The 22,264-nt window shown below is 54.0% G+C and overlaps 1 protein-coding gene across 1 annotated transcript; it reads right to left on the bottom strand.

Annotated features, from left to right (window-relative positions):
* Window positions 1-6,631: 6,631 nt before the first annotated feature.
* Window positions 6,632-16,224, bottom strand: TMEM98 (transmembrane protein 98). The gene is made up of 7 exons (XM_041000451.1): window positions 16,150-16,224; window positions 14,627-14,828; window positions 13,780-13,911; window positions 12,885-12,918; window positions 11,004-11,119; window positions 8,462-8,521; window positions 6,632-7,372 (listed from the first exon to the last, which is right to left on the bottom strand). The coding sequence occupies exons 2-7, from the start codon at window positions 14,755-14,757 to the stop codon at window positions 7,165-7,167; spliced, it is 681 nt and encodes a 226-aa protein (XP_040856385.1). The 5' UTR covers window positions 14,758-14,828; window positions 16,150-16,224; the 3' UTR covers window positions 6,632-7,164.
* Between the last annotated feature and the right edge of the window lie 6,040 nt (window positions 16,225-22,264).

The raw sequence follows: 22,264 nt of genomic DNA, 5'->3' as shown, positions 1-22,264 counted from the left end.
GAACAAGCAGAGGAAGCAGTGTGGGAGCTGTCATGTTTCCATGCACCATCAGCTTTGAGCCAGACAGTGGGCTGGAGAGCAACGCTCACGGGGAATAAGATGCACTCACTGGGAGACAGTGCTGGGGACTTGGAAAGGCGTGTGTGCACAGGGCTGAGGTTCAGCCTGCGCCGAGGTGGACCAGCGACTGTGCCACCCCTGCTGCAGGTGGACACAGACGCTCATCTGGGAGCTTGGAGCTGGAAGACACGTGAAGCATCATGAGGACATGTGTGACGCTTGGAAGGATATGAGCACTGGGCTTAGAGCAATGGGCTGGGTGCATTGCAAACACCAGGTCCCTCAACTGGAACATGCATGTACACACACGCATGCGCACTTTGTGGACAAGAGCCCCGAAACTCGAGCGGTTAAGCCATATGCCTCAGGACACAGTGAGGAAGCAGCAGACTGGCATTTGTGCCTTACTTCCTGAGTGACTTTTTCTCCCATTCGACAAGATTGGCAGGAAGAGAGAGCTCTGTGGAAAGGTTTTCTGGAAGGAGGCTGTCTTGCATCAGTGTTTAGTTCCAGGCAGCAGGATGCTTCCTGAAGTGTGAGGTGAAGAGGAGTTGGAAGAACCGCAAGCCCTTCAGTGTGCAGCCACAGCAGGGCTTGGGGTCAGAAGGCTTGGGACTAGTGAGAAGCGATGAAGAAGGGCAGGTGCCAAACAGGAAGAGAGAGAGAACGCACAGAATCACAATTAGAGTAGCTGCAGCATGTGAGAGGATCTGGTGAGGAAGATAAGACTCATGATTTAAAAATGAACTAGGAACAACAAGAGAGAAAGAGCTTGGAGTAACTCTGTAAGCTGCCCGTACAGACATTTGCTGCAAATGCTATTGTCTTGGCAGCGGAGAAAGGATTACAGGTAAATAAAACATGCAAATGCACTTCATAATGAGAAATCCTGTGATGAATAGCTGAGATAATCATTGTGCAAATTCTATGGAAAACGCACACGCACACACACACACACACACACACACACTCAAGCAGTTCTGGAAATGCAAGGTGATGTGGTTATCATTCTGTGGTGTGATGGTCCAGGAGGTACTGCTGTATGTGCTAAGAAAAATCAGTTCTCTGAGTGTTGACCATCGATCAGTTACACCGAGGCTGGAGTGCCCTCGGTCAGCGGCGGGCAGCTTAGAATCTGTCTCCACAGCTGTGACTTAGGGGGAGCGCGGAGGAAAGCTGCATATGCCTGGTGCGTGCTTCAGAGATCTGTGGAGCATCTCAAGTTGGAAAAATTAGATTTGAACCTCCGGGTGAAATATAAGGAACCAGGAAAGACAGGAATAAAATAAATTGAGCAGAGTAAAAAGAGAAGGCGGAGGGAGACACATCACTTCTGATCAAGTCCCCACTAAGCACGGGTACTCAGCATGTGGTATTTCATTTAGCCATCAAAATAACGGAGCGTTGAATTGGCCCAAGAGGTGCTTGATGTTGGAGTTCCTCACGGTCCCCTCCCTAGCACGGTAGTCACTCTAAGACTCACAACAAGTCTTCAGTCTTCTCTGAATCCGGACATTGTATCCAGCTCAAGAGCATCTCAAATGTGAATGAACCAACCTGACCCTCTCCCAGTGTCTGCTGTACCCGTGATCCCTATTCCCAAGTCGATGCACACACCCACACCTAGGAATATTGCCTTTTTAAACATTTATGCACACATTTATTTGAAAGACAGAGAGGGGGAGACCATCCATTCACTGGTTCACTCGCCCACATACCTCTAACAGCTGATGCTAGGCTAAGCTTAGCCCATGACACCGTAGCACCAGCCCCTATCATTCTACCTTTCAAATGAATAAATAAAATCCCATCGTTTTGAATACTTTCAAAAGATTTATTTAGTTAAACCATTTGTTTAATGGCTGTCTTCCCTCACCCTATGATGTGAAAGCAAACGGACAATTACGATGAAAGCAACATTGGCAGAGCCTTGCCAAATGCAGCCAGGAAGCCATTAGAAAGCGGGGCACATGTTTGATGCCAGCTGCCACCTGGATGAGCGCTTCAGCCACCTTCACCCTGTGGCCACAGCGGCTGGAATGCAGGAGAGTGGCTTTGTGCCCAGAAGTTCAAGATACACATTCGGAATACCGAGACGCTTGTTGGACGGACGTTGTGACGCTGCTTACATATGATTGCCTTTGCCTTCTCTCTGGCATGTAGCATTCAGAAACCCATACGCTCTGCCTTTTCCTGCCTTCCCTGGAACACTGAGATGCTTGAAGCCATGTCATCCAAACTGCAATTCCTACGACCCCAAATAAAGCCCCCTTCACCTTTTCAGCAGTTTGAGTTGTCAGGGACTGATAGTTATAATCCCATGAGGACAGAGATGGTGTGGTTTTCCACTGTCAGTCGTCCCCAGCACTTCGACAGCAGTCACCTCTCCCCCAACCCTGCCAAGTGTCACTTTCCCTGTGTGCTGCTCCCATGTGCCCCGTGTGCCCAACAACCTCTGCCAGACCCCTCCCCAGCACTCGTCTCTCGGCAAGCTCTCGGATCCCTAACTGACCCCACTTTGAACCTTGAGTTTGGAGTGGTAAAGGAAGGCTTGGCTGCTTCTCTGCCGTGTTCTTCCTGCATTGCACCTAAGTTTACAAATGCGATTATTAATCATCCATGCACGGCCCTCTGCTGTCTCAACCATTTCAGTGATGTTTATTTGATTTGGGGATGAGAAAGGATTTTCTAAGCAAAAAAAAAAAAAAAAGCAATGGACCAAGGGAAAGAAAATCAATGCATTTGACTATACCCAATTTAAAACTTCTGAATGTTGGGAACCACTCTAAACAAAGCTAAATAGGAATGTGACAAGAGCAGGAAGAATGCATGTAATAAGTGGGACCAAAATTTTGTCACTTTCAATGTAATAAAGAGTTCATATGAACTGATAAAATACTGAAGCCCCAGGAGAAAAACAGAAGAGGGCAAAAAGACACATGAAATAAACTCATTGAAAAGTGCTCAGCTGCACTGGTGGCCAGGGCGACATAAACCAACACAATGCCAAGTCATTGCTCACCCGATCAGGACAGCAACAAAGGCTGGCGAGGGCGCAGCGGTCATCGGCCGGTTGCTTGAGAAAAAAAAAATTAAAAAGCCCTTTTGATTTTCAATAACGTCTACCCTCCTAGTAGACAAGCTCAGGCCTTTGCAAGGAAATGAGATTCTCCAGGGCTACCAGCACTCTCCCACCCTGCACCCTGTCTGACACTGGCAGCATAGGCCCAGCTGCAGTGTCCCAAGCGTGGTGTGGCACGTAGCCTCTGCTGCTGCAGTGCCATAATAGTTTGGGTGGGGACTGTCCCCCAGAGGCATGCACAAAGGAGTTGATCTCCCAGGGTAGAGCTCCTTGGGTTCCTGGGAGACATGCCCTTGAGAGGGGGTTCTCACAAGAGAAGGTTGTTAGCAAAGCATAAACAGAGCCCAACACAAATTTGTTTTCTGCAGGGCTGTGTGGTCGCACCTTCCTCTGCCATGCTCTGCCAGCCTGGCCAGATGAGCCACGCAGTCTTGGATTTTTGAACCTCCAGGGAGCTAAAATCAACCTTTTGTCTTCATAAAGTTACTCACCTCAGGTTCTTGGTTGTAGATCTTAAGTGATACGTCTGCACACACTGCCCATCCTAAATCCTCTTATTCTCAGCTGGAAGGCCCTACCCAGCCCTCTTCTGACACTGGCATCTCCTTGACAGTTCTTGGGAGCTGGCTTTGGTGGCCCTCTCCCGGCCCTTGCCCTTATCCCACAGACCTGAAAATGACTCTTACTGGGCTTCTGTCCACCCTGGTTATATCTGCCTCAGGAGAGGCGCTGTATGCTCATTCATCCCTGGGCCTAATCCAGCAAGATGCTCAGCCGATGATACTTGAACTAACCAGTCATGTCACATGTTAATTTTCCCATTGGGCACCATACATTTTCGCCACTATTCTGGTCAATGTTTTACTTAAAGGAGATGAAATGAGCTCATTTTGGATGAAAAGAAAACCTCTCCGCCATGCCCCGGCCCTCATTTTTGGACCCGTGTTCTCTCATCCTGTGGGTTATAATCAATTAGGGAGCTATGGAACAAATGTATGGGTCACGGCCTCTTGTTGCATGAGAAGCATTAGAAGAGAGCAGAAGGGCCCTGTGTGCACGCTCCTCCGCGGCGGGGACAGCCGTAGCCCCTGCAGCCAGCCGCAGGGAGCGGTGAGCTCAAGCGCAGGTTTGTAGAGCTGACACTCCTCGGATTCTCACGAACGGGGAAGACCTGGAATGTTACTGCTCTCTCTCTCTCTCTGGGCTTCAGACTCATAAACTGGAAGATGACAATGATTAAAATATCGATAGGATGACACAGGAAGGGCTGTTTCTTCTTCAGATCTCTCCAGTGCGTCTCAGCAGGTCTGGCATGGAGACGTTGTGGGTAGCTCTCAGAAGCAGCCCCTGTGCTCAGGTATCCCCCGGCCTGGGGCCTGGCCCCTGCTTCCCCAGTCCCAGCAAGTGGCCCAGCTGGCCTCCAGTCCCAGCGTGGTGTCTACAGCTCCTCCGGCTGGCAGGCTGGCAGCGGGGTGCATTCACACTCAGCTGCATCATGCGTGCTGCCACATTTCCCAAGCGAGCCCCATTTCCCTGTGTGCCCAGAGCAATCCTGAAGTCTCCCACGGGTTATCGGCTCCTCCACGGGCTCTCCCCAGTCTGCCCTCTCCCTGCTCTGGCCCCCAGGACCCTCTCACCACAGCCCACGGTCGTGACCTTGCTTACATCAGCTGCTCGCTCCAAAGGAGTAGGGACTGTGCCTGGTGTTCCACATCCCAGGCCCTCCCCCACAGACAGGCAAAGGAGGAAATGGGCAGGAATTTCTCCTCTGAGGCCTTCCTCAAATTCCCAAATTCCTACAGAAACGCAGAACCTTAAACCCCAAAGCTCTTCCCATGGGAGCAGGCTCATGTGGCCACACAGACACTTAAGGAACCTCCTGGAATAGGTTGAGTCACGGTAAGCACTGGGCAAGCCAGATGCCCCCGCAGACAGGCTCCTCCTGGGAGCTCCGTGAGCTGGACCACGTCCTGGGCCTTTGCTGGGAAGAATGTGAGTTGCACAACGAAGCCCTGCACACTGATAAGAGCCGGAGCTTGGAATGTGTGTGTGTGGTCGGCATTCCTGGAGTGGGGTGGGGACAAGGCCTAGCCACTCTCACTCCTGCAGCAATTTAAGAGCCCACAGACAAGACCACAGTGACGGGGCAGCACCTCCTGTGTCACCTACATCAGAGCAGGTGGAGACAGGAGGGGTCAACACTGGCTCATCTGAACCAGGAGCATGACTGTGCAGCTCACACACCCATTTTGTTGGGTTGACATGACAGTCCAGTGATGGAGACCTCGATTTTGCAGATGAACCAACTAAGGACCAGGGCAGTTGAGTCGGCTGTTGAAATTCACACAGTCAATGAGCCCAATTATAAACCTAATTCTGTCGTCACACTGAAGAATTCCTAAGGAACTCCATCAGGACTTGATGCTGCTGCACTGGCTCCAGCATAGGAGAGGCTGTTGTCAGAAACCCTGCGGGCACCACCAAGGCCTTCAGCAACCTCTTCCTGTTACCGGAAGGGTGGGCAGCTCCAGGGAGCAGCTGTGCCAGGCTTGCCAGGGTTCAGAAAGGGCTAACAGCCATGGGTATCACTTCAGAGGAGGCTGGAATCTCTTCCCCCAACCCTTTCATCAAACTCTGCATCTGAGATGCCAACTCAGAGCCACAGTCTAGACCAGGGACTCAACTCCAACACAGGGCATGTGGGCAAGTGTGGCAGCTGCTGGGTGCAAGTAAGTTACTAGGAACAAAGTCCTGAGAGGAAGGAGGGCAGCAGACACAGACCAGTGGATGTCCGTGCATGGGGGTCCTGAACGGAAGGGCAAGTGACGGTGTGGACATTCCCCAAGCACTGCTGGCCAGCAGGACGGGAAAGCCACCTGCTTAGCATGTGTCAGGGATGGCAGCAACAGACTCCTGGAATCTATTCCTGGGAAGGAGCCAAACTCCAACGACAGGTGTCCCTCAGACAGAGAAACCGGCCCTAAGTCTAGATTTGGGAATATGGGATCCTGGTTCCCTAGCCTCACTTAGGGACATGGCTTAGGGAGGAGATTGTGAACTGGGATGCAGTCCAAGTGTGGGCCACAGCACAGCAGCAAAGAAGGGCAGCCTACATGCCAGGCCCCTCTCCCAAGGCAAGGCTGGCTCTGCGAGCCTGGGGGACAGCACAGCGGTTCAGGTGCCCCGTGTGCCGAGTGGCAGAGGTCATGCCTTCTGGAGGCATCCTGGGTCTCACCGATGTGATTCCGGGTTCCACTAAGTTGTAAAGTCATGAAAGTGCCCACTCAGCTTTCCACACCCACAAACTCACCAGGCAGGGAAGGCTCTTCACCGATGTCACTGCTGACAGGCCGCTGCGTAGCCGAGCCTTCCCTCCTGCCCAAGTCCAAGGCCCTTTGACCCTCTGGATCGGAGATGCACACAGGCACCCTGGGAGCTCCTGGGCCCCCACCAGACCCCACACATTGCAGTTCCACAGTGACCACACACCAGAGGGAAACAAGTACAAATTTACTATCCAGCTAGTGGCAGTGAAGCAAAATTGCAGCCATGCATGATACAATGGAAGCAGTCAGGTTGTAGCGCTCAGCTTGAAACCTACACCTGTAGTGGGAGGAGGGTCCAGGGCCTCAGGGATCAGGGAGGTGGCACAAGGGAACAAGGTGGGCAGCTGAGAGTCCTTGTCTTTCCAAAAGAAGCAACTTCTAACTTCAGTGAACTTCTCTCTTCTAAAAATGCATACCGCAAGGGCCCCATCTTGGGAGTGTCTAAGAGTAGCCAGGCTTCCTCAAGAGGGACTGCTTTCCTGAAAACCCCATAGGAGGACCAGACCGTGCCAAGGGCTCAGCCCCGTTGTCAAGATGGAGAATGGCTGCCCCTTGCTGTGGGGCTGGACTGCCACTCCCCGGCCACAGAGGTGCCCAGTGACCAGCTCTGGCCCCTTCCTCACTGTGCATGCACGGCTGGACCCCTGAGCCGCAGAGCAAAGCTGAGCCTACAGGAGAAGGTGCTGCCCAGGGCCACTAGATGGCCGACTGCTCCTGCAGGAAGCCCTCGGGGCCCGGCATAACCTTCTCCGGCTCGGACGCCAGCGCCGCTTCTCGAAGGACCTCCAAGTGCTCCTCGGCGGCAGACAGCGACTGGTCAATCCAGTCCAGGCCTCCAGTCAGGTGGCAGGCGTTCCTGGTCACCAGCACCAGGTGACTGACAGAGAGCAGCAGGGCAGTGGTCCTGGAACAGGCACACAGGGTCATGTTCCCCTGGGAGATCAGGAGCTCTGCACAGAAGCCCGGCTGTGCAGTCCACTGGGGGCCCTCCCTGGGGAGCGGTGGTGTGCCACGTGGAGACCACGAGAGCAGGTGGGACAGGACAGACGGCAGCCTGCCTCCGGACTCATGCAGTCAACAGAGTTGCGGGTGAGGACAAGAAATGCTGTGTTCCCTAGCTGATTTCAAACTGCACTCCACAGCCGGCCTTGGAAGCCCCCCACCCAGGACATTGCTTTGGGAAACAGCCTGGAGCCAGGCCACTGGCTGGGCACAGCCCTAACCACTGCCCGCAATTCTGATGCCAAACAATTGAGACCTAGGGCTGCTTCATTGAACTAAAAAAAAAAAAGTTGAAAACTGAAAGTCAACACAAGAAGAGTTCTGTTCAGCCTGGAAAAAACATGGCCAGGTTGGAGTTCTGATGTGGCAGGTGGGAACACGTGGGAACACGTGACAGTGTGAACCCATGAACACCAGGCCCGGGACCCACCCGGCACACAGCAACCATGACCACCACATCTGTGCCATGGTCCCAGAAACCCAGCCAGGAAGTACAGGCTTTATGTTTTCACAGGTTTCCATCAGTCACGAACACCAACTCCATGTTCCATGAAGGCTTTTTCAGGGGAGCATCCTAAGAGAAGTGTTTCTGGGGGTGTCCGGGGAAGACAGCACAGCCGGGGTGCATCCATCTGTCCTCTCGGTTCTCGCTGCTCTGCTCCCCACGATGCCAAGGCCCTACTGGGTGGCATTCACAGCCACAGCGATGGCTTCTGGGGCCCAAGGAGCGGAGGAGGCAAGTTATGGGGGCAGGGAAGGCAGGTGGGACCGGGACAGCTGGACATCACTTCATGAGCACCCAAACCCCAAGGCAGGGTCTTCCCAAGGCCACAGTTCTGGGGAGCTGCGCAGGCCTCTCACATGGCCAGGCTTGGCCCACGGGGCCACTCACACCTGCTGGCAGAACCCAAAGCCCAGGGAAGCCCCCAGGAGCCAGCTAGACAGTCCAATGGGCCCAACTGAGCACCTGCTCCCCGGCCCACCCCCTCACCGTGCGTCCAGGAGCTTGGGATCCAGCGGCGGATACATGGACTTCACCACATCGTCCACCCTGAGGGGAGACAGAAGGCTCAGATCCTGCTTTCCCAGTCTCCTATGTTTCTCAGTCTCCTTTCCCTTTCCCCCAGCCCGGTCCTCGGGCCCCAGTCTTCGATGGTGCCCACCACAGAGATGCCAGGCTCGGGGCATGGTATATTCTGCTTGCTAGATTTGTTTCAGTCCCAGGGGATTCAAAAAGCAACCTCTGCATGGTGCTCAAGACTGCACCTGAGGGCCTGGCACAGTAGCCTAGCGGCTCAAGTCCTCATCTTGCTTGTGGTAGGATCCCATATAGGTGCCAGTTTATATCCCAGCTGCTCCACTTCCCTTCCAGCTCCCTGCCTGTAGCCTGGGAAAGCAATCAAGGACGGCCCAAAGCCTTGGGACCCTGCACCCATGTGAGAGACCCAAAAGAAGCTCCTGCTTTCAGATCAGTTCAACTTTGGCTATTGCAACCACTTGGGGAGTGAACCAATGGATGGAAGATCTGTCTCTTCTTTTCTCTGTAAATCTGACTTTCCAATAAGAATAAATATATTTCAAAATAATAATAAAAAGATTGCACTTAAGCCACAAAGGCAACCAGGCAAACCTGACACACAGCATGATGGATCCCACAGGCTGTAGAAGGCAGAGGGCAGGCATCTGGAGGGGCATGGACCATTTCACTGAGTATGTCTGGGCCTGGGAGGGGCAGAGGCAGAGTCCACCGCCCACATCACCTGTTCCTTCAGTGTTTCAAGTACCGTAAGCATTTACTCCTTTAAAGTGTAAGAAAAAATTTTGGAGCATGCCTAAAGGTAGTCATCTAGAGCATTAAAAAACACATAGCTCCAAGTTTAATTTGGATTCAAATGGAACTGGATTCAAATGGAACTGAATTTACCGAATGGTGACAGTACATGGTTATTCTTTTTTTTTTTTTTATCAAGTTCAGGAAGGTGCTAGAATTCATTCTGGTGTGTGGTACAAGGTGCTGCTCATGGGTCACTTGACAGAGAGGAAAATGAAGTGCATCGATTTGATTTCTAGAAGCGTTGGGACAAAGATGCCCTCTGATGTGTGCTTGGGGCTGAGGAGCTAGGGGAGGGGAGGCAGAGGTGGCGCCGCACTGCTGGGAGCTGAAACCGCTGTCCTTGAAATAATGTGCCGTCAACCCAGTGTGTGGAATAAATGGAGCAGGGAAAACAACGGGGGCGAGAAACGGCCAGGAGAAAGAAGGAAGAGGGCGAGAGGGCAAAGCAAGGACTCCACTATGGCAGGGAACCTTCTAGAAGTAGGACAGGTGTTCTGGGAAGAAGGGCCAGGGAGCACTGGGACAGGCTTACCCTGCCCTGAGTCCCACAGTGCATCCTGCTTGCCCTCAGAAATCTCAGAATCGGCCCTCTCCCCTCCCTGCCCTAAGACACTGCCTCATGACCTCAACCACAAGAACCTGCCTGGCTGCTGGGGTGGCCCAAGGCACAAGGAAGGAGCCAGTAGACCCGCAAGGCGACATCTCTGCCTGTAACCAGTAGGCAGGGATGGCGGGGTAGGGTGGGGGTTAATCCACAGCCTGGGAGGGGAGGTCTCCAGGTCAGAAGCCATCCTAGGCGGATAGAAACCAAGCAGCTGCAGCACCGGGCAATTCCAGAGAACTGCCCCAGCCCGGGTCTCCCTCCCACATTCTCCGTTCTCTGGGCAGAGTCCAAGTACATGGAGTCATCCATTCCCTCAAGGATCTCCCACATTTCTACTCGCCTGGTTTTCATCTTGCAGCAAAAGAAGGACTAGCTTCTCATGAGTTACTCAAGCTCAGAGTAACGAGCAAAGCAAGGACCCCCGACAGGCACAGGGGCTGCCACGCCAGGCCGGGGGCCCGGGGTGCACATCTGAGGACTCAGGCACAGCTGCGTGCCAGCCGCCAGGTGGCACCACATACTTACTCCAGCCCTCCTCTCTAAGAAAGGGGCTTTTTCTTCTGTTTGCAAAATCCAGCTCAAATGAGCGGGCGTGCTTGTTGACCGCAATCCTGCTGCCTGCCTCCCACACAGGATTCTGCAGATAGCCTGGAATCCTGGAGGTGTGACTGTTGCATGGCCTCACCTCCCACCCCATCCTGAAAGCCACTGGCAAGGCTGAGAAAGGGGAAGCAAGCAGCCAGAGCAGGTACCTAAAACTAAGTGTCCAAGGCAGAGGTGGGCATGGCCAGGTGGTCCCTGGAGCCAAGGTGTGTGGACACCAGCAGGAAAGGTGATTGCTGGCTCGGGCACAGGGAGGAAGCAGCCCCAGCTGGAATCTGCAGGAAAGAGCTTGGGTAGAACAGTAGTCAGGGCCAAGGACCAGTGCGAAGCTGGAAGAAGCTGCCCCAGGCCCCTCAGCAAGTGGGGGGGGGGGTGCACCCGCAAATGGGGTTGGGGGAGACCCTGAGAGTCTCAGCCACTAAACTTCCCTGTGGTGCCACAAATATCTGAGCCCTGAGTCCCACAAGTAAGAACCTGGCTTCGCCCACTCACCTGGGGCTGATCCGCTTGGCCACCACGATGATGTCGCTGACACTGGCTGAGGTCTTCATCTTGGCCCCTGAGCCCATCGTCATGGCAACAAGTTTCTCCGTCAGAGTGTGACAGATCTAAGGCAGAGAGGAAGAGGGAAGTTAGGAGGGTGTTCTGGCTCCTCCATCCCCCACAGACACAACTGTGGCCCCATCCTGGATCCCACAACATGCACTGAAGCAAGAAAAGATCACAGAAATGAGATGACGTGGGGTCAGGCCAAGGCCAGGCACGGGACTGGGCAGGAGGCAGGGGTCTGGCTCGGAGAGGCCCAAGCTGGAATAATCCGTCTAAGAGAAACCATGTGCTCTGGCTCCAGGGGTCACTTGGGGTGGGGGAGGAGCTGCTTTCTCCTAGCAGCGCTCATCTCCCGGGTCAGCCTCCCTGGGAGAGCACCCTGAGGACCCACCAGGGCTGCACCAAGGGCCACTGTTCCCCGTGGGTAGTGGCTCCCCTGCCTTGGGGATGTATCGGCACACGTGTCCAGATGAGGAAGGCAGGACCTCAGCAAGATGCGAGCAGGCAGACTCTGACACCCAACCTCTCACAGCACCCACACCCATGTGGCCGTTCCCCAAAGCCCTAGCCCCTCCATTTCCATGCCTCCCCCATGTCAGAGTCCACACACATGTCTTCCCTGCCAAGTAGTTACCCCTGCCTGCCTGCCTTGCCCCTGGGGCTGCAAAAACAAAGAATAAAAAAGCATAATATCCCATCCAGGATGAAGGTCCCACGAAGGGACTCGGGCACAGGTGACCAAACTAGAACATTCTGAGATCCAAAAGGAGGGGCGGACTCTCCTGGGATGTGAGGGATACAGGACTCTCTCCAGCTGCGGCATCTTCCACCTGCTCCAGCAGGTCAGGGCGGATGGCAAAATCTGGAGCAGGACACACCTGGTAGGAAGATGCCAGTCCCTGAGCCCCCCCATCTCCAGCCCACATATGCATGTCCAAGGAGCTGCTCAGAATGAATGAGGCAGCCTGGGTTTGGAGACAGCAATTTCCTGCTAGGCATTTCTCTGTTCCCCAAGAGATTGCCACAGAAGGGGCAGGAGAAAGGACTCCCTAATACCACCTCCTGAGGACACGGGAGACCTCGTTGTCTCATTTGCAATCTTGGCTAATTAAGCACAGAAATAAAAAAAAAAAGCTGTGCCTTTCCATGTTACTGAATTAGCTGATGAAATCTGCAACTGGTCAAATAGCTGATATTATTCTGTTAGGTAGGAGAGGAGAGGAGCAGCAATTAGAAAATAAATGCTGAGACTATAAAAATCTATCCCAAATGTAAAACACAATTTTTCAAAGACTGCAGATAACTTTTTAAAAACCTGCCTTCGTGGTGGAGTACTCATGGGCTGGAGATTTTTAAATGCTGATTATCCCAGGAGGCGAGCTTCGCTCACAGTCAAAGAGAGGGCAAGGAAGATGCAGTGATTGCTGGGGAAGGCCCAAGGCCCAGCTCAGCCCACCACACAGGCCTGAGCTTTCCATGAAGGAGCCACGTGCCCAGGGAAGGGCAGAAATCCTGCTCTGCCAGGCAGTAGCCCTAGGGCCTGGGCACTGGGCACACTCTGGGTGAAGCTGGAGAGGCCCGTCACAGTGAACCCCAAGGCTGCCTTTCCTGCCGGCCACTGTGATGGGAGGCCCAGAGGAAACCAAGCCCCAGGTCCGACAGACTGCACAGGTGCCTCAGGAATGCCAAGTGCTGAGGGGATGGGAAGAGAGCCTCCCGTGGGGGTTCGAGCCCCTCCGGGTCCCTTTCTATTCTGCCCATGCCGGGACGTTCTAGCGCCTTCCCCTCCTAGTTTGAGCTCACAGGCAGACCAGAAGATATTACCTTCAAGATGGCAATGCAGTGGGACATGAGCCCTCTGGGGAGACAAGAAGAGCATGTCAGTGCCAATGTAGAAGATACCCACCTCCCTCGGGTTGCCAGTCCTGACCCCCCACCTAGTGCCAAGCGGGGCACAGGTGGATACCACCTAACAGTAGTAAGACCTTGGTGCTAAAACACACTCTGAGCTCCACCAGGTGGTCCTTTCTCCTGCCACACCCACCCTCCTCCTGTGGCTGTGTGGCCCCCTAACTGGCAAGTGCAGTTTCTCAGAATGCAGAGCGTAAGAGTCACCTCTACCTGTGTATCACTCCATTAAAAACAGGCGGACAAAGACCCAAATCCAAGGCATCATGATTCCTTTGAGAAAACCCACCCTGACCTCCCTCCCTGTCCTAGGCAAACGAGGCTGCCTCCTCCATATGTCCCCTGCACTAGCACAGATGTCAGCCACAGAGCCTATGGCCCTACGATGAGTGTCATTTTGTCTACCCCATTAAGTCAACATGTACACAGCCTGGCTCAGCACCCTGCTCATGATGTCGCAGGAGCATGTGCCTGGTGACTGAGTGACTGCATAAAGGAAGTGGCCTCTGCTTCTCCAAAGATAAAGCCTCCAGGGGCATGGAGAGATCCCTGAGCCCCAAGTTCAGATTCATGGGCATCCCAAGGATAATCCAATCACAACAGGGTAACTTCATGACAGTCTATAGATCTTAGTGGGATGGTAGCAAGGGCGAAGGGCAAGCCCTGCCACGTCCTAGACTGCCATCTCCCCACGTGGTGCCCAAGAGAGCAGCAATTAGAGACACAGAGCCCCTGGCTGCCTAGCAGCACCCAGACATCCCACCTGCCACCCTGGGAGCCACAGCAAAGCCCAGGTTCCCCAAGGCCTTACGAGGCATCTTCGATCCAGTCTTCATTCTCCAGAATGGCCTCAATGTGGGGGTTGGTGATGACGACATCGTCCAGCTCCAACTCAGATGGCTCAGACTGGGTCTCCATGGCCCCGATCAGGTCCACGATGGGCCTGCAAGGAAAGACGCTGCTGGGGGACAACTGCCAGGTGACTGCTGCTGCCCTTGTCCACTCTCGGGCTTGTGCGCCCTCCAGAAGGGACAAAGTCGGTCAGTTACAGCAAAGACCATTTGTCCAGGATCCCAGCCCAGCTGAGGGTTGGGCAGATGGCAAACCGGGGAGCCAAGGAGGCAAGCCAAGGGCACAGGAGCAGAGGAACGGGGCAATGGACCAGACAGGTCACAGACACTGGAGAGGTCAGACAGACCGAGGCTTGGCTGCCTTGACCCATGCAAGGTTCTGCCACATAAATCATGCCTAAATAGAAAATAGGATTTTGCTAACAAGATACATCTCACATGAAATGTATCCTAAAGAACACTACACTAAATAGCTTCATGCTGGGACCGCACCACTGCTGCTGAGAAGGCAAGCAGAAGTGGCAGAAGGCAAGCATTGGACTCGTGTTGCCAAAGGTCTGGCTGGCCCCACACAGGGATGGAGGGCCTTGCCTCTGTATGAGGTGGACCTGTTCTAAAGGCACAGAAAGAGCTTTCTTGCTGATAGCATGGGGGGGAGGCGGGGGGAGTTGGAATCAGGGGCACGTGTGGGCCCTGAGGTCTTCACCGGGAAGGAGTCCTGGCAGGGGTCCAAGCTGTGGCTGCCCAGCAGTGAACCCCTCTTTCTGCGCAACCCCAGCCCTCCCCGCGCTGTCCACCGCCACTCACTTGGAATCATAGTGCTGCAGCAGGTCTCGTGGCCGGCAGTAGCGCTGCTTGCACACCACCACCAAAGCTGCAAAGGAGGCCAGGAAGATGGTGGCCAGCACGCCTATGGCAACAATCACCACGGTCTCCATGCTTCCCCAGGGCTCCGCTCACATCCTCCGTATGAGCCTAAAGCTTGACAGATCACAAGGCCAGAGCAGACCTGGTAAAGAAGCCACAAGAGAGTGTGGGGCCTGGGATCTGACAGAGGAGCTGGAGTCCCCCAAGTCAGAGACCTGGCCGCATGGTGAGGATTGAGGCGCATCGGATGCACGCCCCAAATCTGCCTTTGCTAATCACCACCCTTGAGGGGCAGCACTATGGCACAGCACGCTAAACCTCCGCCTGCAGCAACAGTATCCAGTTATCCTGCTGCAGCTCCCTGCTGATGACCTGGGAAAACAGCAGAAGGTAATCCTTGGATCCCTGCAGCCCCCTGGAGTGTGGGGCTCCTGGCTTCAAGATGACCGATCCCTGGTCACTGTGGCTACTTGGAAAGCAAATCAGCAGAAGCAAGACCCATCTTGGTCCTTCTATCTCTGTCACTCCAGGTTTCAGGCAAACAAAATCACTCAAAAATAACAACAAAACTCTCCATGTTTTTTGAGTAGATCTCACCCCCAATTTCCTCACCAGAAGGGTGCCCCAACTCGGGACCCAATCTGACCCCCAGGACGCCCCATCTCCTCTGCTCCTCTAATCTCAACTCTGGGTCACCGGGTCACCAGTGGGTGTCGTTGTCTGCTCTGCCCCCAGCACCTGGTTACTCTCTGGAGAACCTATGAGGAAGACACAGAACCCTGAGAGCTGGTGGGACAGGCAGATACAGAGAATAACCGCATTTGCCCAGCATTTTCTAGGTAAAACCTTTCTGAGGCTGGGTTTTGAAGGATGAATAGGAGTTTGCCAGTTACAGACTGGGACGTGGCTGGCTCCCTGTGCCAAGGAGACCTTTGGGCGGTGGGGGGACGGTTCCCACGAGGCCGCTCCCCCACCTGGAGCTCACTGGGGACAAAAGCTCCCGCATCTAGGTTTCTGTGCACACTGCTCCTTACCCTCCTCTCGAGTCTCAGCACTTTCCGTCCCCTTTGCTCTCTTCACGACTCGGGACCGAGCACGGGGGCGCCCAGGGCGAGCGCAGGCAGCCCCGCACCCCGCCGCGGGGCGGCTTCTTTGTGCGCCTCCCTCCCTGCAGGGAGTCTTTCCCGGTGCCGTTTGCCTGGGTCCCTCTCTTGCTCTCCTTCACCCCGATTCCTTACCCCAGCCCCTGTCCGGTTCCAACCCCAGGATCCGAACAGACCCAAGATCCTGTCCAGCCCCGAGCGCCGTCCTCCCCCACCCCCACCTCGCGCCTCCAAAACTTTGCCGCCCACCCGACGGGCTGGTGAGCGCCGGGCTGCAGCTGGGGTCTCCCCACTCCCCGTCCCGCACCCTCCGCCAGCGGCCCAGCCCGGCCCGACGGGCCCCCCGCCAGGCGCACCCACCTCCGGGCACGGCTCGGAGCGCACCCCGCGGCGCCCGCGATGGCGAAGTCCGGCCCGCGGGCGGCCCAGCGAGCGGGGCATGCCGGGAAGGAGGCAGCCCCGCGCCCTGAGGGGGCGCCGCCAAATCCCCGCCGCCGCCAGGCGCCGCCGTCCCCGCCAAGCCCCTGGCGGGAGCCCCGCCAGGCGGGGCGGGCAGGTGGAGGGAGGCGCGGGGGTCCCTGCCCTCTACCCATAGCAGGCTGCGCACCCCCAATAGACCCCACGGCGCTCCTGGCCACTGTGTACTGCTACAGACTTGCTGGGATGCCGGCTCTGCCTTGTACCAGCTGCAGACACTCTGCAGTCCCTCTTCCCCACACCTGGCTGTCTCTCTCTGTGAGGCAGGGTCGGAGTGGGATACCAGCCTCTGAGTGGTCTTGGGATTCAGTGACCTGATCAGTGCCTGGCCCGAGGCCATTAGTCCACCCAGGGGTCGTGAGCAGACCCAGACACAGCCTTCACAGCTGCCCAGCCACAGGCAAGAGGTGCAAAGTTGCAAGACCCTGGCAGGCAGCTCTGCTCCTGATGCCACATGACAAGACGCGCTGCCAGGGGGTGGGGGTGGGGGACTCAGTGGGATTCTCCCCGCCCAGTTCCCATCCTGCAGAGGTCCGTCCCTGGGTGATGGCATGGAGCAGCAGAGCCAGGGTGGGCCCTCTAAAGCATGGGACCCAGGGCGGGCAGTACAGGTGCCAAGCCACAGAGGAAGCAGCATGAGGCAGAGTTTGCAGACAGATAACTGGGTGCCCCCCAGGGCATTTGTTGGAGTCGTTTAAGATAAAACAGTTGACGGGAATATAGGCTCTCCAGCCCTGCCCAGAAATGCAGGTCATCTACCCAGAAAAACCTCATGGGCTATTGCAACCCTCTCCCCAACGCAGGACATAAAGCAGTTACAAATGGGCTTCTTTTACCTGTGCAGTGGGTGCAGGAGCCCCATGAGAGGAGGATCCAATGGGGCCCAGGTCAACTGGCTGGAGCCCTTGGCCCACCTGCAAGAACTGATCCTCCTCAGTGGAAAAGACAGAGTAGTGGACAGCTGGGCCAGATCCGCATGGAGGATTTGGTAGCCCATTCAGGCCTGCAGAAGACATCTGTACCATGCGAGAGGAAGGAGGGCAGAACATTGGACAACTACCCTAGCCAAAGGATGACAGCAAATATCTGGGCAAATGGAGACTGCAAAGTGGACTATGTCCAGTTGAAAGGGTTCCCTCATCCTTGGATCGGTGAGATCAATAACATTTCAGAACTATTGAAACTACCTGGGCAGAACCCTCAGAGAATGTGCCACATTGGGACCTTGGGATGATGTTGGATAGCCATTGCCCCATCCATGGGTGCTGGGACGGTTGGGAGGCTGGGTATGGCTTCTCCTCTGATCCCCCACCCCCCACCTCCCAGAAACAGGAAGAAGAAATAGAAAATTTGGAAACGATGATCACACCCACTTTTCTCTAACGCTTGATCCATCCCGCCCTGATCAACTATGTCAACTTCATAGCATCATCTTAAAACACACACATCCCGAAATGGGCTTCTTGGCTTGTGGTCCACACTCTCCCTTACTGGCATACAGCAAGTGTAACTGAAGGGACTGCGGTTTTAGCTACACCCCTCAGGTGGCAATTTGTGGGCACTTCCCTACCTGCTTCTTTGTGGTCCATCAGCCTAACACAGCTTGCCCATCTCTCGTGGCTTCTTGCCACCTGTGGCCTCATCCAGTCTCTTCCTGTGACAGTAACTGCCAGACCACATGTAGCCTTCACAAGGTCTTTTTTTCTGCTTGTGATTTTAAGAAATCCTTTCTGTTTGCAATATTTTTAAAAACTCAGGAGTTTTGCTTAAATTCTTGATTTCCAGCTTCTATGGGAAATTCAGGTTTCTGACAATACAGCCTACCCAGGGAGTTTGGAGAGGGTGGCCACTGTCCCAGGCTTGCCCTCTCTACTGCACCGCTTCCCAGCAGACCTCAAGGGCAACTGAGTTTCCCACCATTGGCATTCCAGGGAAAGAAAGCCAGGCTGCTCATGGTTTAATGGAGAAGTTATCGAGCAGAAACATCTAGGACCAGGAAAGTGTTGTGGTCAAGCAGCAGACGCTGCCCTGGGTGACTGGGGAGAGTTTCTGAACGTGCCTTGCGGTAACAACCTAAAGCACATGTTCTCTGTGGTTTCTTCCAGGTCTGAGTGTCTATGACTGCATAGGAAATGGGAAAGAAATCTTTTAGAACACAGGTGGAAAAGACCTACTGTGTGTCCCCCCAAACTCAGACAGAGAGCTGGTCATATACCTGCCAGTGGGTAACCCATCATCCAGCTGTTAGGGCTAGATGGTGCCATGGCTGTGACAGATGCCTTTGCTAGCCAGCTATCTCCCCACTTTGCTGGCAAGCCCTGTCCTTTCAGAGGCCCCTCAAGTCCCCCTGGACTGAGCTGAGACTTGCCATGATGTCTGCTCTCACCTGCAAGCGCCAGAAACCTATCACTTCTCCCCCGTGGAAAAGGCATTTGTTGAAAGGACATGGGATGCGGAAGACTACAGACCCAGCAGGCAGGCAGGCTCCAGGGGCTCAGTGTCACCACCCCCAGATGAATCTGGGTCTCCCTTCAACTTCCTGCTTGAATCCAGATTCCAGTCCTGGACAGAACCGCATGCCATCGGCCTCCATTGTAGCGGGTGTGGTACAGACAAGTACTGTGTCTTCATTGTGTCTGCTTGCAAAGCGGTTATCCCGGTTATGGAAGAGGGACACATGCGGCACTCCTCCCCAAAATTCAAACACCCCTATCAATGGTCTCCCCCACTAAGTCTGAATGGCAAACTATGTAACACAGGTCCCTCAACCAGAACCAAACCCAGTAACCTGAGAAGCAAGCAGGTTGGAAAATGTGGCTGATCATGGTTGGAAGAATAGAGGAGCAGCTCCTCGGTGGCAACAAGTTCATGTTCCACCCAGCAAGGAGTGAGCATTTATTGAACACCTACCGTGTACCACACAGGCTGGGCATCTGATGCGAATCCTTTCTTGTTATCCTCTCACCACACTTGGAACACCTCTAGGATTACCATGACAAGGGAGAAACAGCCCACGCTCTCTCACAGCTCCGTGGGGTAGGTCAGAGAGCGGGACTCGGAGCACCTTAGCCACCCAAGTCCCCAGCGCACACCTCAGCCTGCTTTCTGTTACTACTAAAACTGCAAAATAGGTACATTACAAAGAGAGGTTTCCTGGGCTCACAGGTCTGCCTGTGCTGACAGCCTCTTCCATCCAGATGGTCAGCCCCCCAGGTAGAGCAGACCTCCTCCTGCCCCGAACAAGAAACGCCTCTGGCGTTGTCCTTAGTTCCATAGCAGGGCAGGCATTTCTTAGCGGTTTGGTTCAGCTGCCGGTTAGGATGCTCACATCCACATTGAAATGCGTGGCTTCTGTACCAGCTGTGCTCCTGGCACCAGCTCCCCACGGAAGCAGACCCTGGGAGACGGCTGCAGTGGCGTATACGGTTGGAATTCCTTCCTCCACAGTGAAGACCTACACTGAATTCCCAGCCCCCAACCTGGCCTTGCACGCTCACACACAGACTTTTTAAATATTTGGAGTGAACCTGCGGATGGCAGTGGGCTGTCTTACACACTCCCTCTCTCTCCCTCTCGAATCAAGTGTAAAAGTAAGCCCTCCTGACTCCCCTCCTGGAGGCCAGCGGCTAGCAGAATGATGTCCACCACCCCCATAGGTAGGCAGCTGGCAGCAGAAAGCCTTCTGCCTGCCCTCCTCACTGCCTGAGTGGTCTGAGGCGGATCACTCCAATCAGCCTTGTCTGTAGAATGGAACAAGCAAGCTGTGGCCTCCACATGCGTTGAGGGTGAGATGGGATAGTCCAGCTCCAAGGTCAATCACATACAAGGTGGCACGGTGGTTCTCCGGGAGCGGAAGCTTATGCTGAGTGGGTGCAGAATTCCAGTGTGGAAGACTTAGCCAGTGCTGGAGATGGATTGTGGTGACTGTACGACAGAGTGAATGTCTCAATGCCAATGCCAGTGACTGCACGCTTAAAGATGGTCTGAGTGGGGAAGAGCATGTGACAAACATTTTGTCATAATGGTTTATTTAAAATATTTATTTTATTTTATCGGAAAAGCAGATTTACAGAGAGAAGAAGGGACAGAGAAAAAGAACCTCCATCCACTGATTCAGTCCCTAGGTGACCACAGCAGTTGGAACTGAGCCAATCCAAAGCCAGAAGCCAGGAGCTTCCTCCAGGCCTCCTACATGGATGCAGGGTCCCAGGGCTTTGGGCTGTCCTCTACTGCTTTCCCAGGCCACAAGCAGGGAGCTGGAAGGGAAGCAGAGCAGCCGGGACACAAATCGGAACCCATATGGGATCCTTGCACATGCAAGATAAGGATTTAGCCACTAGGCTACCATGCTGGCCCTGTCATGTTTTAAATATGTTTATCACAAAATGACAGAAAAGACAGTCTAATTGATGGGCTTCTAACTTCATCATGGTGAGTTGGCCCTTCCTCGGTGCCTTGCCTTGCCCTCTGGTGGAGTCCTGGCCCTTCCGACGCCCAGGGCTTCCTCTCTCTCTGTATTCCGATGCCTACCCCAGAGGCACCCCCATGGGAGGCTCTCCCTGCTCACCCTGCCTGAAGCAATGCCTCCCAAGGCAGGCATTTTCTGCCAGACAATTAAGATGCACGTGTCCCACACTGGAGTTGCTTGGGTTCTTAGCTCTGGCTTCTGACTCCGGCTTGTTACCCAAGCAGGTTCTGCTAGGTAGCAGGTGATAGCTCAGGTAGTTGTGTCCCTGCCACCTATGTGGGAGATCTACATTGCGTTCCTAGCTCCCATCATTGGCCCATGCCCAGCTCCAGCTACTGTGGACATTTGCAGAATGAACCAATGCATGGGAGTGTTCTATTGCTATCTGCCTCTCACATAAATAAAAACAATTTTAAATAAAAAGGAAGTAGTAATTCCCATCTTTCATGCTCCCCTGTGGATTTCCTAATGGCACGTGCCACTGTCTGACACGGCCCCATTTGTTTATTGCATCTTCCTATTTGGAATCTAAGTTCCATGAAGGCACAGACTTTACTGTCTTATTCCCTGCTAACCCTCAGGATCTAGAGCAGAGCCTGGCATGTAGTAGGTGCTTCATGAACACTTGCATAAGCAATACAAATAAAGCTTGGCTATCACCACTGTCACTGTGCAATGGAGACCGGAGCCCCAGACCAACACCCAGGACTAGGAGGCCCCCTGGGGTACAGCTGCCACTGCAAGACTTAGGAAAGAGAAGAAGGAGAAATCAGGTTGAACTGAATTAAAAGATGACAGTTCATCCTGATTGGATTCTGAGTTCATGTGTGGTGTTAGTGTACAGGAAAGGTTCTTTCGCAACACACTGCTTTCATAGATGAGGGAACAGCTTGCTAGGAAAGATGCCAGCCAGGGAGGGGTGTGTGTATACACAGAACAGGCCTTCTTTGACCTGTGGGCGTGCACAGAGGCTGTCCACCAATGAACACTGGGAACTGCTGGGGCCCCATGCTGGAGCCAGGTGGCAGCACCAGGAAGCAGGGAGGAGGGCTGAGAGCTGGCAGGGCAGACCTAAGCTGGGATCTTCACGGCAGCTACAGGTCAAGTCAGTACTTCCTCCCAGTTAAGGCATTGGCCCAGGGGACACAAGAAACCTGAAGCAGGGAGGTCCCCAGGGCCTGTTAGGCCTTGTGCACCCAGGCAGCTGAAAACAGTTTTGGTGAAAACACTTGGAATCCTTAAAAGATTTTTCTGAAATAACTCTAAAGACGGATTGCTTCCTTGTGCATTTAATATTTTATTGCATCACTCCCTAGAGCCAGTGGAAATCTCTTTTGCTTTAAGTAGTTAGTGATAGGTAGATGTGTGGGAAGAAAAATAACATTCCATATTTTATTTAATGTGAACAAATTTGGTTCAAGGGCAGACTTAATGCTATAATACAAGCGTTTGGTGTCTGGCTTTATGCTTGACCTGTCGGCCTCTCGTTTATTCGTTTCAGCTTAGCAACGTGGATCATCACCAATGCCA

The sequence above is a fragment of the Ochotona curzoniae genome, unplaced genomic scaffold, assembly GCF_017591425.1.
Source record: "Ochotona curzoniae isolate NIBS_2020 unplaced genomic scaffold, NIBS_Ocur_1.0 scaffold_2453, whole genome shotgun sequence".
In the NCBI taxonomy this organism is placed as follows: domain Eukaryota; kingdom Metazoa; phylum Chordata; class Mammalia; order Lagomorpha; family Ochotonidae; genus Ochotona; species Ochotona curzoniae.
Note: the sequence above shows the minus strand (reverse complement) of the source record. Positions and strands in the feature narration are given on the sequence as shown.

What these genes read in the sequence shown, in the direction of transcription:
- TMEM98 (XM_041000451.1), bottom strand. Translation starts at nt 14,757, where the DNA reads ATGGAGACCGTGGTGATTGTTGCCATAGGCGTGCTGGCCACCATCTTC. An exon ending in CTGCAGCACTATGATTCCAA is followed by an intron (nt 13,912 to 14,626) that starts GTGAGTGGCGGT and finishes CTTTCCTTGCAG; the next exon opens with GCCCATCGTGGACCTGATCG. An exon ending in CCCAAGCTCCTGGACGCACG is followed by an intron (nt 7,373 to 8,461) that starts GTGAGGGGGTGG and finishes TGCCTGTTCCAG; the next exon opens with GACCACTGCCCTGCTGCTCT.